Source organism: Canis aureus, chromosome 7 (genome assembly GCF_053574225.1).
Source record: "Canis aureus isolate CA01 chromosome 7, VMU_Caureus_v.1.0, whole genome shotgun sequence".
In the NCBI taxonomy this organism is placed as follows: Eukaryota; Metazoa; Chordata; class Mammalia; order Carnivora; family Canidae; genus Canis; species Canis aureus.
Genome location: NC_135617.1, coordinates 70514303 through 70529964, shown reverse-complemented (window position 1 = coordinate 70529964; position 15662 = coordinate 70514303). Strand labels below are relative to the sequence as shown.

At 41.3% G+C, this 15662-nt stretch overlaps 1 protein-coding gene across 2 annotated transcripts; it reads left to right on the top strand.

Moving 5' to 3' along the window:
- The first annotated feature begins 10380 nt into the window (after nucleotides 1-10380).
- LOC144317726 (HLA class II histocompatibility antigen, DR alpha chain) lies at nucleotides 10381-15162 on the top strand. Of its 2 annotated transcripts, none has more exons than XM_077904540.1 (5): nucleotides 10381-10551; nucleotides 12580-12825; nucleotides 13286-13567; nucleotides 13868-14033; nucleotides 14768-15162. In XM_077904540.1, exons 1-4 carry the CDS (start codon nucleotides 10470-10472, stop codon nucleotides 14020-14022), a joined length of 765 nt encoding a protein of 254 aa, XP_077760666.1. In that variant the 5' UTR covers nucleotides 10381-10469; the 3' UTR covers nucleotides 14023-14033; nucleotides 14768-15162. The 2 variants fall into 2 exon arrangements, with proteins under 2 accessions (XP_077760666.1, XP_077760667.1); XM_077904541.1 differs by having other exon boundaries at nucleotides 14665-15162.
- Nucleotides 15163-15662: the final 500 nt, after the last annotated feature.

Genomic DNA, 15662 nt, shown 5'->3' with positions numbered 1-15662 from the left:
CCACACAGTTTTCCAGAGTGGCTGCACCAGTTCACATTCCCAACCAACAGTGTAAGAGGGTTCCCCTTTCTCCACATCCTCCCCAACATTTGTGGTTTCCTGCCTTGTTAATTGTCCCCATTCTCACTGGTGTGAGGTGGTATCTCATTGTGGTTTTGATTTGTATTTCCCTGATGGCAAGTGATGCGGAGCATTTTCTCATGTGCATGTTGGCCATGTCTATGTCTTCCTCTGTGAGATTTCTGTTCATGTCTTTTGCCCATTTCATGATTGGGTTGTTTGTTTCTTTGGTGTTGAGTTTAATAAGTTCTTTATAGATCTTGGAAACTAGCCCTTTATCTGATACCTCATTTGCAAATATCTTCTCCCATTCTGTAGGTTGTCTTTTAGTTTTGTTGACTGTATCCTTTGCTGTGTAAAAGCTTCTTATCTTGATGAAGTCCCAATAGTTCATTTTTGCTTTTGTTTCTTTTGACTTCGTGGATGTATCTTGCAAGAGTTACTGTGGCTGAGTTCAAAAAGGGTGTTGCCAGTGTTCTCCTCTAGGATTTTGATGGAATCTTGTCTCACATTAAGATCTTACATCCATTTTGAGTTTATCTTTGTGTATGGTGAAAGAGAGTGGTCTAGTTTCATTCTTCTGCATATGGATGTCCAATTTTCCCAGCACCATCTATTGAAGAGACTGTCTTTCTTCCAATGGATAGTCTTTCCTCCTTTATCAAATATTAGTTGACCATAAAGTTCAGAGTCCACTTTTGGGTTCTCTATTCTGTTCCATTGATCTATGTGTCTGTTTTTGTGCCAGTACCACGCTGTCTTGATGATCACAGCTTTGTAGTACAACCTGAAATCTGGCATTGTGATGCCCCCAGCTATGGTTTTCTTTTTTAAAATTCCCCTGGCTATTCGGGGTCTTTTCTGATTCCACACAAATCTTAAAATAATTTGTTCTAACTCTCTGAAGAAAGTCCATGGTATTTTGATAGGGATTGCATTAAACGTGTATATTGCCCTGGGTAACAGTGACATTTTCACAATATTAATGCTGCCAATCCATGAGCATGGAATTTTTCCATGTCTTTGTGTCTTCCTCAATTTCTTTCAGAAGTGTTCTATAGTTTTTAGGGTATAGATCCTTTACCTATTTGGTTAGGTTTATTCCTAGTAATCTTATGCTTTTGGGTGCAATTGTAAATGGGATTGACTCCTTAATTTCTCTTTCTTCAGTCTCATTGTTAGTGTATAGAAATGCCACTGATTTCTGGGCATTGATTTTGTATCCTGCTACGCTACCAAATTGCTGTATGAGTTCTAGCAATCTTGGGGTGGAGGCTTTTGGGTTTTCTATGTAGAGTATCATGTCATCGGCGAAGAGGGAGAGTTTGACTTTTTCTTTGCCAATTTGAATGCCTTTAATGTCTTTTTGTTGTCTGATTGCTGAGGCTAGAACTTCTAGTACTATGTGGAATAGCAGTGGTGAGAGTGGACATCCCTGTCTTGTTCCTGATCTTAGGGGAAAGGCTCCCAGTGCTTCTCCATTGAGAATGATATTTGCTGTGGGCTTTTCGTAGATGGCTTTTAAGATGTCGAGGAATGTTCCCTCTATCCCTACGCTCTGAAGAGTTTTGATCAGGAATGGATGCTGTATTTTGTCAAATGCTTTCTCTGCATCTAATGAGGGGATCATATGGTTCTTGGTTTTTCTCTTGCTGATATGATGAATCACATTGATTGTTTTACGAGTGTTGAACCAGCCTTGTGTCCCGGGGATAAATCCTACTTGGTCATGGTGAATAATTTTCTTAATGTACTGTTGGATCCTATTGGCTGGTATCTTGTTGAGAATTTTTGCATCCATGTTCATCAGGAATATTGGTCTGTAATTCTCCTTTTTGGTGGGGTCTTTATCTGGTTTTGGAATTAAGGTAATGCTGGCCTCATAGAACAAGTTTGGAAGTACTCCATCTCTTTCTATCTTTCCAAACAGCTTTAGTAGAATAGGTATGGTTTCTTCTTTAAACGTTTGATAGAATTCCCCTGGGAAGCCATCTGGCCCTGGACTTTTGTGTCTTGGGAGGTTTTTGATGACTGCTTCAATTTCCTCCCTGGTTATTGGCCTGTTCAGGTTTTCTATTTCTTCCTGTTCCAGTTTTGGTAGTTTGTGGCTTTCCAGGAATGCGTCCATTTCTTCTAGATTGCCTAATTTATTGGCGTATAGCTGTTCATAATATGTTTTTAAAATCGTTTGTATTTCCTTGGTGTCGGTAGTGATCTCTCCTTTCTCATTCATGATTTTATTAATTTGAGTCTTCTCTCTCTTCTTTTTAATAAGGCTGGCTAATGGTTTATCTATCTTATTAATTCTCTCAAAGAACCAACTCCTGGTTCTGTTGATCTGTTCCACAGTTCTTCTGGTCTCAATTTCGTTGAGTTCTCGAATTTTAATTAACTCTCTTCTTCTGCTGGATGTAGGATCTATTTGCTGTTTTTTCTCTAGCTCCTTTATGTGTAAGGTTAGCTTTTGTATTTGAGTTCTTTCCAGTTTTTGAATGGATGCTTGAATTGCGATATATTTCCCCCTTAGGACTGCTTTTGCTGCATCCCAAAGATTTTGAACGGTTGTATCTTCATTCTCATTAGTTTCCATGAATCTTTTTAATTCTTCCTTAATTTCCTGGTTGACCCTTTCATCTTTTAGCAGGATGGTCCTTAACCTCCACGTGTTTGAGGTCCTTCCAAACTTCTTGTTGTGATTTAGTTCTAATTTCAAGGCAGTATGGTCTGAGAATATGCAGGGGACGATCCCAATCTTTTGGTATTGGTTCAGACCCGATTTGTGACCCAGTATGTGGTCTATTCTGGAGAAAGTTCCATGTGCACTTGAGAAGAATGTATTCAGTTGAGTTTGGATGTAAAGTTCTGTAGATACCTGTGAAATCCATCTGGTCCAGTGTATCATTTAAAGCTCTCGTTTCTTTGGAGATGTGCTTAGAAGACCTATCGAGTATAGAAAGAGCTAGACTGAAGTCACCAAGTATAAGTGTATTATTATCTAAATATTTCTTCAGTTTGGTTATTAATTGATTGATATATTTGGCAGCTCCCACATTCGGGGCATTTATATTGAGGATTGTTAAGTCCTCTTGTTGGATAGATTCTTTAAGTATGATATAGTGTCCCTCTTCATCTCTCACTACAGTCTTCGGGGTAAATTTTAGTTTATCTGATATAAGGATGGCTACCCCTGCTTTCTTTTGAGGACCATTTGAATGGTAAATGGTTCTCCAACCTTTTATTTTCAGGCTGTAGGTGTCCTTCTGTCTAAAATGAGTCTCTTGTAGACAGCAAATAGATGGGTCCTGCTTTTTTATCCAGTCTGAAACCCTGCACCTTTTGATGGGGTCATTAAGCCCGTTCACGTTCAGAGTTACTATCGAAAGATATGAGTTTAGTGTCACCATGATATCTATTCAGTCCTTGTTTTTGTGCATTGTTCCACTGAACTTCTTCTTAAAGGGGACTTTTAAGAGTCCCCCTTAAAATTTCTTGCAGAGCTGGTTTGGAGGTCACATATTCTTTCAGTTCCTGCCTGTCTTGTAAGTTCTTTATCTCTCCTTCCATTTTGAATGAGAGTCTTGCTGGATAAAGTATTCTTGGTTGCATGTTCTTCTCATTTAGGACCCTGAATATATCCTGCCAGCCCTTTCTGGCCTGCCAGGTCTCTGTGGAGAGGTCTGCTGTTACCCTAATATTCCTCCCCATAAAAGTCAGGGATTTCTTGTCTCTTGCTGCTTTAAGGAATTTATCTTTGGAATTATCTTTATCTTTGGAATTTGCAAGCTTCACTATTAAATGTCGAGGTGTTGAACGGTTTTTATTGATTTTAGGGGGGGTCTCTCGATTTCCTCGATCTGAATGCCTGTTTCCCTTTCCAGATTAGGAAAGTTTTCAGCTAGGATTTGTTCAAATACATATTCTGGCCCTCTGTCCCTTTCGGCGCCCTCGGGAACCCCAATTAAAAGTAGGTTTTTCTTCCTCAGGCTGTCGTTTATTTCCCTTAATCTGTCTTCATCGTCTTTTAATTGTCTGTCTCTTTTTTCCTCAGTTTCCCTCTTTGCCATCCACTTGTCTTCTATGTCACTCACTCGTTCTTCCACCTCGTTAACCCTCGTCGTTAGGACTTCTAGTTTGGATTGCATCTCATTCAATTGATTTTTAATTTCTGCCTGATTGGATCTAAATTCTGCAGTCATGAAGTCTCTTGAGTCCTTTATGCTTTTTTCTAGAGCCACCAGTAGCTGTATAATAGTGCTTCTGAATTGGCTTTCTGACATTGAATTGTAATCCAGATTTTGTAACTCTGTGGGAGAGAGGACTGTTTCTGATTCTTTCTTTTGAGGTGAGGTTTTCCTTCTAGTCATTTTGCTTAGTGCAGAGTGGCCAAAAGCAAGTTGTATTGGGAAAAGGAGAAAAAGGAGAGAAAGAAGGAAAGAAAAGAGAAAAAGAAAAAAGAAAGAAGGAAGAAAAAAGGAAAAAGAGAAGAAAAAGAGAAAGAAAAAGAAAGAAAGGGAAAAAAGGGAGGGGGAAGCAAAGAAATCAAAAAGCAAAAACAAACAAACACGGGGGAGTATCTTCTGATTCTGTATATTTAAGTCCCTTGACTTCCCCTGGAACTTGTCCGTCTAGCTGGTCTTCTGGGGGAGGTGCCTGATGTGCTGATTTTCAGGTGTGAGCACTTGGGGGAGCTGCTCTGCCCCTGCCTGGTGCAGGGCTCAGTGGGGGTTGTTCACCCCATGAGGCCACAGGAGGAACAACCGCAGTGGCGGGGCCAGCTCTGGAGCCCTGGAGTCAGCTCCCGCAGTAACTACTGAGCTCCCCGTCTGCAGGGCCTGGAGGCTCCGGGGCGGGGCCGCTGCTCTGCTCAGCTCGGGGCAGGAGCGTCCTCGCTGTCCTGGGCCCTCCCGGCCTCTGCCTGTCCCGGGGGAGGCCGGATCCTGGGCTGTGTCCCGGCGCCCTGTGCTCCCGGGGCCTGCACTGTTGGATTCGCGCTCCCGCCCCGCAGCCCCCTCCGCGGAGCCGCCCCCGAGCCCCCTGAGCTGCTCCCGCCCCGCAGCCCCCTCCGCGGAGCCGCCCCCGAGCCCCTCCGAGCTGCTCCCGCCCAGCAGCCCCCTCCGCGGAGCCGCCCCCGAGCCCCCCGAGCTGCTCCCGCCCCGCAGCCCCCTCCGCGGAGCCGCCCCCGAGCCCCCCCCCCCGAGCTGACCCGGGTCCCGCAGTGCGCGCTGCAGCCCTTAGGGAGCTCGGCGCACTCTCCCGGGGCGCAGGTGCCTGTTAGTGTCCCCGGGAGCCCGAGGGCATCCCCGCCCTCCTGGGTCCTGCTCCACCTCCCCGTGGGCCCCTTTCCACCCGGGAAGGTTGGTGCAGCTCCTGCTTCTCCGGGACGGGGCTTTCCTGTCCTGGGGACACTCGCCCTGGCCTCAGCCGGGCTCCTCGCGGGGCCCCTCCCCCTTGGAGGCTTTTGTTTCTTTATTTCTTTTTCCCCGTCTTCCTACCTTGATACAAGCGCGAACTCTTCTCACTGTAGCATTCCAGCTGGTCTCTCTTTAAATCTCAGGCCGAATTCGTAGATTTTCAGGATGATTTGAAGGTGATCTAGGTAATTTGGTGGGGACGGGTGACTTGGGGACCCTACTCTTCCGCCATCGTGCCCCTCCTCCCCTTAAATGTTTTTAAATTGTATTTAAGCAATCTAATTAGATTAAACACACTCGGGAAGTGTACATGAGGAATAAACTAAAGCATCCCAAATCTTTGACCTTTCAAAAACTGCCTGAATACTCAATGCCAACATTTATGAAGAATTACATGCTATTGACCACAAGAGGGAAGCCTTGTACCATTTTTACCAGGGATTAGAAAAGCGGGGGAAAGAGAAACTTTTTTCCTGAGAAACTTTTAAAATATTCATCCGTAAGTACAGTGTACAGGAGAAACAATCGTCATCCCCTTTCGAGACTGCATTGGTGGTTGAAGTGGCTTTAGTATTTTGAATACACTTGTTCTTGGCTCCACATGTTACTGGCTACACAATTAGAGACTTGATATATTTTTTTGCACATTTAATTTTTATCTTTAATTAATCCATTTTTAGGAGACATATCACTGTGGAATGTGTACTTTGGATCCAACCAAATCCTGGGTTCAATACCACTGTGTTTACTTCCTAAGTGGGACTTTTCTTTAGAACCCAGGTTTCTCAGAGTAAATTGGAAATAAAATTATTATCTAGTGAATAAAATAGTAAGGTTTAACATGATAGCTATTATTAGTAGTATTTTCAATTAATAAGGAAATACTTATTTCAGTAAAATCATGAAGAATCCTCTGGCCTGGATCTCTCCTTTCTTTTACCTTAAAAATTTCAAAGTTCAAAAGTAATCTCAGAAATACAAAATATAAGTTATTCACTATCATCCCTCTTAGTTTTTCTAAAAGCTTATTCAGCATTAACCACCTCTCATGTATTACCCTATTTAACTCTTAAAATGATATGTTCTTGAGATGCCATTCATCCACTCTAGCTCTCCCATCCTATTATGTTCACTAACATTTCCCATTGTTCTCCATGCTGGACCCATGCCACATTCAGCGCAAACAGAAGCCACCTCCTTCGCATGACATCTATTTTTGTATAAAAAAATTTCCTTCATTGGGCAGCCCGGGTGGCTCAGTGGTTTAGTACCCGCCTTTGGCCTAGGGTATGATCCTGGAGACCCGGGATCGAGTCCACGGCAGGCTCCCTGCATGGAGCCTGCTTCTCCCTCTGCCTGTGTCTCTGCCTCTCTCTCTCTCTCTCTCTCTGTGTCTCTATGAATAAATAAATAAAATCTTTTAAAAAAATTTCCTTCATTCATTCACAATATTTAGACTTGAAACTTTTGTTCCAAGTTGTTTTTTGGTGGGTTTTTTTTTTTTGTCATTTTTGTTGTTTTTTGGTGTTTTGTTTTGTTTTGTTTTGTTTTGTCATTTTTCTATCACCTTCCCCTAAACCAGTCCATCACGGGGCCTAATGATTCACTCTTCATATTTCTTAACATCTCATCTTCACACTCTCTGCCCTCTTAAATTCTCTGTGAGTGTTTTGCATGTCTAGAACCCAGCTCCTTGGCTACAATTGCTGACCAAATTCATTAATAAAACATCTTCAAGAATTAATTTTAACCAAAAATTATATAAATGTGATTGAATGAAAATGGAGACTTTTCCAGCTCTCCTTACCCCAAACACACACATCTACATTCTATAAAATCATTCAGACCTAGATGAGATTCTACATTTTCAATGTCATGCAATAGAGCATAATATTTAAGAATAGCATTTCTTGACTCTCTCTTACATGGACAGTGGAGTCAGGTCACTTCCTATTCCCAGGAGAATAGCTGAAAAGAGGATTCACAGGTGAGGGCGGCACATTTTCAGGACAAAATGGAAACAACCTTGCGTTGCAAAACAATGCAAAACAGCATTTCATTGCAAATAGAATGCCCTGTATTTCTGGGATTTGTGCTGGATTTGTAACAGCACAGATGATATGTGGAGTTGTAGGTGACTCTGAAAACAAGCTGCCAGAATGTGTAAAATACAGGAGCTGGTACTAAGTGAGTGAGTCAAACGATTTATTGGCAATATGGGGGCAGCTTTTGGAGGCAACCAGTCTTAGGCTTCTGTAGTGATTTTTCAACCTAATCTGTCCCTTCACAATCTCTCAGTTATTGAATTCAGCTTGTGCCTTTTAGAACCCACAAAAAAACTTGGGAATTATAAAACAACCTGACTATAGATGTTCAAATCATAACAACAGAACCTGTGGTTGGCTTTCAGGGAAATATTCTGAAATGTGGATTCCAAATTACTAATTTCCCCCTGCCCCAACACACACATATACACACATGTACACTTGTGGCCTTAGGTTCTGTGTGAAAGTTATCTCATTTCCAAGCCATAACCTATTACCCCTAAATACCCTCTGGTTCTAGGTTTGGTACTGTGGGAGGAACAAGAGAGAGGTATACATATTTGCATTTAATAATTTCAAAAATTCCCATTAGCTTTTATGTGTCATCTGTATCACAGGAAATAAAAGTAAGAGTATTACATTTCCCAGGCTCTCTTGCCCAGGATCTGGATGTGGCCAACAGGCTGTCAGTGAAAGTTAGTATTATGAGATTTGGAAGGTGACAAGTAGGTTGAAGCCATCTGATGCAGTGGACACAAGGGCTTCACGGACAGGACTCTTGGGAACAGCCTTGTATTGCCAAGACTTTCCTTTCCCTGGAGCTGTAGAGGAGCTGTGATGTCCGCAGCAGCTTCCCATAGGTTCCTGATCTTGGAGTTAGGAGTCTGCACTGACCTTTGCTCTTTCAGGCTTCCTAAACACTTTAAAGTTATAATTCCCTCTAATACAGAAGAATTGTAACAAACAATTCTATTTAGAGTGTCTTACAAGGCCTTCTATTTTCAGACTGAACTATGACTAGTACAGTAGCTCCTCCCACCATTTGATGTCACTTTTCATACCTCACTGAGGTGCCTTCAGAAATCCCCTCAGACATAGGAAGCTAGAATATGGGAAAAGAACAGGAGACCATGGGTAGTGTCCAGATAGAAACTTCTCTCCTAGCATGGAAAAAGGGAACTGAAAGTATTTTCTAAAGTCTCCCAAATTTGGTAATCTCATGAGAAGAACCAATCAGTATTTTAAATTAAGCCATATCATAAGTTGCTGAGCAACACCTTAGGTTGAAGTTGCTGTTATGACAAGTAAAACATTTTTCTGTAAAGTGTCTCTGAGTTTACCATATACTCATTGAGCTGCTTATAAGAACCAGTCAGTATGATAGCTAGCAAAGGGCAGGCATACAGACATTATACTTGTTTTTTCCTCTGAGAGAGGAGATGACAAGCCTAAATCATAGGACCAGACTCTCAGCGGAGATTGATACTATAAAGCTCTCATCTGGCCCATTCCTTTGCATCCAGAAAGTGTATTCCTTAACAATCTTAGGGCAAAACTGTGCTGTGAGTCTCTTCCACATGATCTAGAAGTCAATGTGAGAGGGTGTTCAAAGTCCTTAGATCCGATCAAATAATCGGTAATGTGTAGGGAAAAAACCTCATGATTTGTGACGGTGGCTGTGGAGCAGGATAATATCTCAGCACAACAGTATAGAAAATCCACCAGGAGCATATGTGTCATGACTGATATTAAACAGCAAACTCACCATCTGAGGAGCTGCCTCACTGTCAGGGCTCTCTCCCTTCATTGGAAGTATTCAGATTCCAAGCCTTTCTACATGTGGTTTAATTTTCCTTTATATTGTACTGTATGGTCAGAAACATGAAGGTCAGAATGATTTAACTTTCAGTTTTTTCAGTGGTGAATATCAAAACAAATTCTTGGGATCAGAACTTCAATAATTTATGACATGAAGAGAGCTTTCAGAATGTTATTACCTGAGGGACGTTACGGGAAAGCTCTCCTGCAGGTTATTATCTCTATTTCTCCCAGTAGAATAAGCTCTGCCATATTTATTCCACCCTATTCATTGATCTAAGTTCCTCAAATGAGGAGTGTCCCCAGCAGTCTACTGCAATGTTTGATCATATTTAAGATGGTAGAGATTACAGTCCACTGTTTCTTATAGCCACTATCTACGGTGTGTCTACCATCCCTCTCTAGCTAGGGGAATGTTGACACTCAGAGTTTCTCTTCTGATATTCTCTCAATATCGTACAGTGCCAGGGATGCCTAGCTGAGTTGGGCTGAGTTGGCCATCTGGGAGTCTAGAGTACTGAAGGAGAATCCTGACGCAAAAAGCTCCTGAAGTTACTTAAGTGAAGCTCTGTCACCCACTACTGCCAAGAATCAGGCATTCTCCATAGCATGACAACCTACCTTCTTTCTCAGATGCTTTGTTGTCCCTTAAACAAACTCCCCAGCTGTCACAGCACAGAAGAATAATCTTTCACTAACTGCCATGTAGGGTGTTTCCATTGATTTTATTCTCACTAATGTGCTTCAAGTACATCCCTTTCTAGAACTTGGATTAGGATGAAACAGTCTATGGGTGAATGTGATTCTTGAACATTTGTTTATTTTGCTATTTTTATTTGATTATATGTATGAGGTGTTTTTTCTTTTTCTTTTCTTTTCTTTTCTTTTTCTTTCTTTTTTTTTTTTTTTTTTTTATTAAGAGCTTTACTTGTTTACCTGACCCTTTGACAAGAGCTCTTCCCTTAGCAACAGATGTATCATCTCAAAAGTTTTTCTGATTGGCTTCAGCTCAACTTATTTAAATTTCAATCAGTCAAACTCTATCATACCATACATTCTCTCTTTTTTTTTAAATCCGTGTCAGTTATACCCTACTCTTTAGCTCTACTGACCTCCCAACAAATCACAGAAGAAAATGACCATAAGTGGAGTCCCAGTGCTAGGATTTTTCATCATGGCTTTCCTGATGGGTCCTCAGGAATCATGGGCTGTCAAAGGTAAGTGCTGAGAGAAACAAAACTTGGGATAGAAATTCTGAGAGCATTGGAGAGATAAATTGTAAATATTTGCAAGACTGTCTTTGAAGTGAAGGAAAAGTGTGGCAGGCATCGTGTGGTCTAAATCTGAAAGTATTAAAAAATTGTTGTTTGGAGGAGTTCTGATCTTATAAATTCAAGTCAGTCACATTTAGTTGAGAGGAACAAAAAATGGTATGGATTAATATCATTGACTTTGAGATAAGGCTGACTTGAAGTGAAAATCTTTTCTGAGAGGTATTAACAAGCTATCCTCTGGGCTTTAATTTCTTTTTCTGGAAAATTAGTAGATTTTGAAATCTCACATCATTTTGTGGGGATTAAATGAGAAAAAATATGAGAAGTTCTTGCAACTGTTTCTTAGACAAATATATGATATTTTTTTTGGCAAGTGAATCCTGTCAGAATATTTTAAGCACAGATATTGCATTGAAGATCACCAGAAAAGGAAGTTACCAAAAGCAACAATCTACCCAAGGAAGAGCAAGGGCAGGTATGCTTATACCAATTGCTCTTAATTTACTTCCTCTTAGGAGAAGGATGGCGCCTTCACCACTTCAGTGGATCTATGATCTATGGTCACAGCTACTTAGTGATTTTCTCAAAAGAGTAGAACAATGAAAAAAGATATGGAAATTCTTTTATTATTCTCTGCCATCTGCAAAGCAAATGTTTACTGCTATGAAGATGTATTGTGAAAAAGTAACCTTTACCCAGACTAAACCCCAGAAAGGATGGCAGTACGCTGGAAATAAGTAATATAATCATCCAGTTCCAAGACCCATGATAGAAACTGTATGTTTCTATTGCCTTGAAAGGGCCACAAATGGAGATGCATATGTGATAAAATAGAGGCTCTTCCCTTGGGATGGAAGAGGAAGCTAGAGGTGTCTCTGTTTCTTAAGTATAAAGCAGTTTTGAACCTAAAATGCTTGTTATAAGCCTGTTGATGTACTAAGAAATTACTTACCTCATCTAATTCTTTTTATTACTATTTTTTTTTTTTTTTTGAGAGAGTATGTGATTGCACAAACCGGGTGGGGAGAGACAAAGAGAGAAAGAGGGAAAGAATCTTAGGCAGTCTCCATACTCAGCGCAGATCCCAATTTGGGGCTCGATCTCAGTACCCTGAGATTATGACCTGAGCCGAAACCAACAGTCAGATACTTAACTGACTAAGCCACACGGGCGCCTCTCATTTAATTCTAAGGACAAATTCAAGTTAGAAGCAAAACCATAAGAGAATATAATAGGAAAACCGCAAAGAAGTAGATAAAATAATCCATTTAAACCACTAGATAAGTAAATACCTGAATAAGAATTAAAGATTTAATTAGATCCAGAGTTCAGAACCTAGACTCTTATTTATTTATTTTTAAAGATTTTATTTATCTATTCTTGAGAGACAGGGAGAGAGAACAGAGATATAGGTAGACGGAGAAGCATGCTCCCTCTGGGGAGCCTGATGTGGGACTCAATCCCAAGACTCCAGGATCATGACCTGAGCTGAAGGCAGATGCTCAGTCACTGAGCCACCCAAGTGTCCTTTTAAACAGTGTTTCCCTCTTCTTAATAATCCAGTGCTCTGAGAGAGGCCCTAGAACTCTTGTTTAATTGTATTTAATGCCTGGGAAAATACAGTGAGTGATTCTATTTTAGGAATTGCTGCTAGATTTCCAAAAAGGGAATCATTTCTCAGCTACTAGCATGGAACCTAACAGCAGCTTCACAAGAATCTAGGATTTTCAGCCTTCATTTCCTTCAATGCACCCTACCTCTGCCCTTCATTTCTCCCCTCCTAGTTCTGTTCAACATGGATGTCCTGCACCTGAGCCTCATCTTCCAGCTCATTTCTGCTCTCCATCATTCCTCCATTCCACATGGCCAATCCCTTCCACTGCCCACACCCACATGTTTGTCTCACATCCTGGGTTCTACTTCTTCTCCTGCTCCTGGTTTCCACCCTAACTCTCTTCCCTGCCTTTTCAGAGGAGCACGTAATCATCCAGGCTGAGTTCTATCTGACCCCTGACCCATCAGGCGAGTTCATGTTTGACTTCGATGGTGATGAGATTTTCCACGTGGATATGGAAAAGAAGGAGACGGTGTGGCGCCTTGAAGAATTTGGACGTTTTGCCAGCTTTGAGGCCCAGGGTGCCTTGGCCAACATAGCTGTGGACAAAGCTAACCTTGACACAATGATAAAGCGCTCCAACCACACCCCGAACACCAACGGTACGTGCTGCACTCCTAGACATGGGGATCATAACTTTGAAATAGATGCTTCAGCTTATGTGTTACATTATTGTGACTGACTTTCCCTCCCAGGGGCCTAGTGTGGCCATAAACAAGTCCCTACTTCTCATGCCACAGGCCCAAGAATTTCATATGAGTTTGTTCCTTTCCTGATGTGCTCATATCTCATCCTTACCATCCACAGTCACTTATAGAGCCATTGCCCCAAATCTATGCTGGGGAGGGTGGGCAGGAATGAAATTATCTCCAGTGCCTAAAATATCCTGTATATCTTACACCACAGCACTGGTTCCAGTTCATGGAGGAGAGTATCAGAGATAGGTATCTGAGACTGTAGTACAGATCCTCAGGGCAGAGTTTCAACTGCTTATTCTGTTTCAGTGGGAGGGAGAAGGACTAGCCCAAGCAGGGAAGGCTAATTTCTGTCCTGTGTCCCCAGTACCTCCAGAGGTGACTGTGCTCTCAAACACCCCTGTGGAACTGGGAGAGCCCAACATCCTCATCTGTTTCATCGACAAGTTCTCCCCACCAGTGATCAATGTCACGTGGCTTCGAAATGGAAACCCTGTCACCACAGGAGTGTCAGAGACAATCTTTTTGCCCAGAGAAGACCACCTTTTCCGCAAATTCCACTATCTCCCCTTCCTGCCCTCAGCCGAGGACGTTTATGACTGCAAGGTGGAGCACTGGGGTTTGGATGAACCTCTTCTCAAGCACTGGGGTATGGACCATCCTTCCATCTCCTTTCTTTTATGATTTTCCCCGGTGATGCATATGTCTGGTGCTTTGGGATGTTCCCTAACTCATCCATAACAATTGCTATGACTCCTATTCCTTGTCTTCTCCCATTATTCAGTTTCACCCACCTTTTAATATGCATTTCCTTCATACATCATTCTGTCTTCCTCTTATTTAATTGATTGATAATTATTTTTTTGACTGAATACACTACCTTTGATTCTAATTGCTACGCCATACACAGTCATTACCTCTGTACTGTACTCTGTTTTATTTTCCCCAGAGTTTGAACCACCAACCCCCCTCCCAGAGACAACAGAGAATGTGGTGTGTGCCCTGGGCCTGATCGTGGGTCTGGTGGGCATCATTACTGGGACCATTTTCATCATCAAGGGCATGCGCAAGGTCAAAGCTGGTGAACGCCGAGGGCCTCTTTGAGGCACTTTCAGGTGGGTTTGATGTAGAGGAAGGCATATATATAGAAAGAATTATCCAAAAGAAGGAAACAGAGTGGGGAGAAGGATATGTGATATCTTTAAAGGAAAATGATAGGAAAGTCATGACTCTTAATTTATCTTTGCGAGAACAGAATCAGACATTGACACCATCTGGTATCCCAAAACTTTAAGACCCCATATTCTCTCCGATACATGTGCACCTATACCACAATCTCAGTCTTAGAAATTATCTCCACTACCCAATACTATTGTTTCACATAATACTAATGAATCAATGATCTAGGAAAGCTTTGAGTACTTTCTGGTATATATTTTCTGAAACAGTACCTCAGCTCAGAAATATTTCCAGAGCTTGGCTCTTTGGGGGTTAGGATAAATTCACTGCATAAATAAAAATCTCCTTAAGGCCAATGTCTGTTTTTTCTTCTCCAATCTGAAAAGTGGTGTTGAAACTTCTAAGAAAGCGTAAGCTCTGGAAGCTCTGGTCTGCTCATTTATGTTCACTTGGAGAGTGGGAGATGCAATTCATGCTAGAAAGTTTCTATTTACTAGATAGAGGTCAAGTGAATATTTAGAGACACTTCCAAAGTCAAAGGATTTTTCTTTTTTTTTTTTTCTAAAGGGGTTCCAAAGTCAAAGGTTTAAGGGAGAAGAGGAATGAATCTGAAAAAAGAGCTTAAAATAATAATCTTAACTCTTTAGTAACTATGCGTATCCTGCTACAGGCAATGGAGTTTCCTAGAGAGAAGATCAGTGAAGAAATTTATGCTTCAATAGCTTTATAAACCTGGCAATACTCCAACTGTTCACCTCACTGAGGACAACCATTTTTTTGCATTTTCCAGACTTTTAGATATTCTAAGAAAAATGATGTCTTCCTGATCTGATATCTAGTTATTCTCTCTTTGCTGACCCTTCTTGGATCCGTTTTCCTCCATTTTCTACCATCATTTTAATATCACCATGCAATGCCTCTGGAATAGACCCCATAGGATCTTTTCTCTACTACGGAACCTTGTGAATGTTCGAAACAGATATCTCTTCTACACTTAGTGCTTTGGTTTCTTCAAATTGTGATTGTGATTTTTTTTTAACACAATAAACTATTTGATGGATCTGAGATGAAGTTTTTATGTCTAAGCCAGTTCTTCACAGGGACAAAGGAATATATGTGATCCTTTCATCCTGAAATTTGTGAATGTTGAATGTATGTGATAAGTTCTATAAGCAGTCAGAAATATCTAGGTTTGGGGCATGGGTGGCTCAGTCATTTAAGTGTTTGACTCTTGATTTTGACTCAAGTCATGATCTCAACGTCCTGGGCTCCGCATGCAGGACAGTGTCTGTTTGAGATTCTCTCACTCCCTCTGCCCCTCCCCCTGTTCATGCTTTCTAAACAATAAGTAAATAAATAAATAATCTTAAAATAAAAAGGAATATCCAGGTTCATTATGACCATGTCTCATTCACAGCATCTGCAAGTAATCCAGTTGCTATGGTCCAGTCCCTCTATGGAAAACTCTAGAGTAGAGTTTGTTTGTTGAGAGATCTCTGCTTAGGAATGATTTCAGAATCTAGTTTTGGTTCCTGATTTCCAAGTCAGTGATACATGTGGATCTT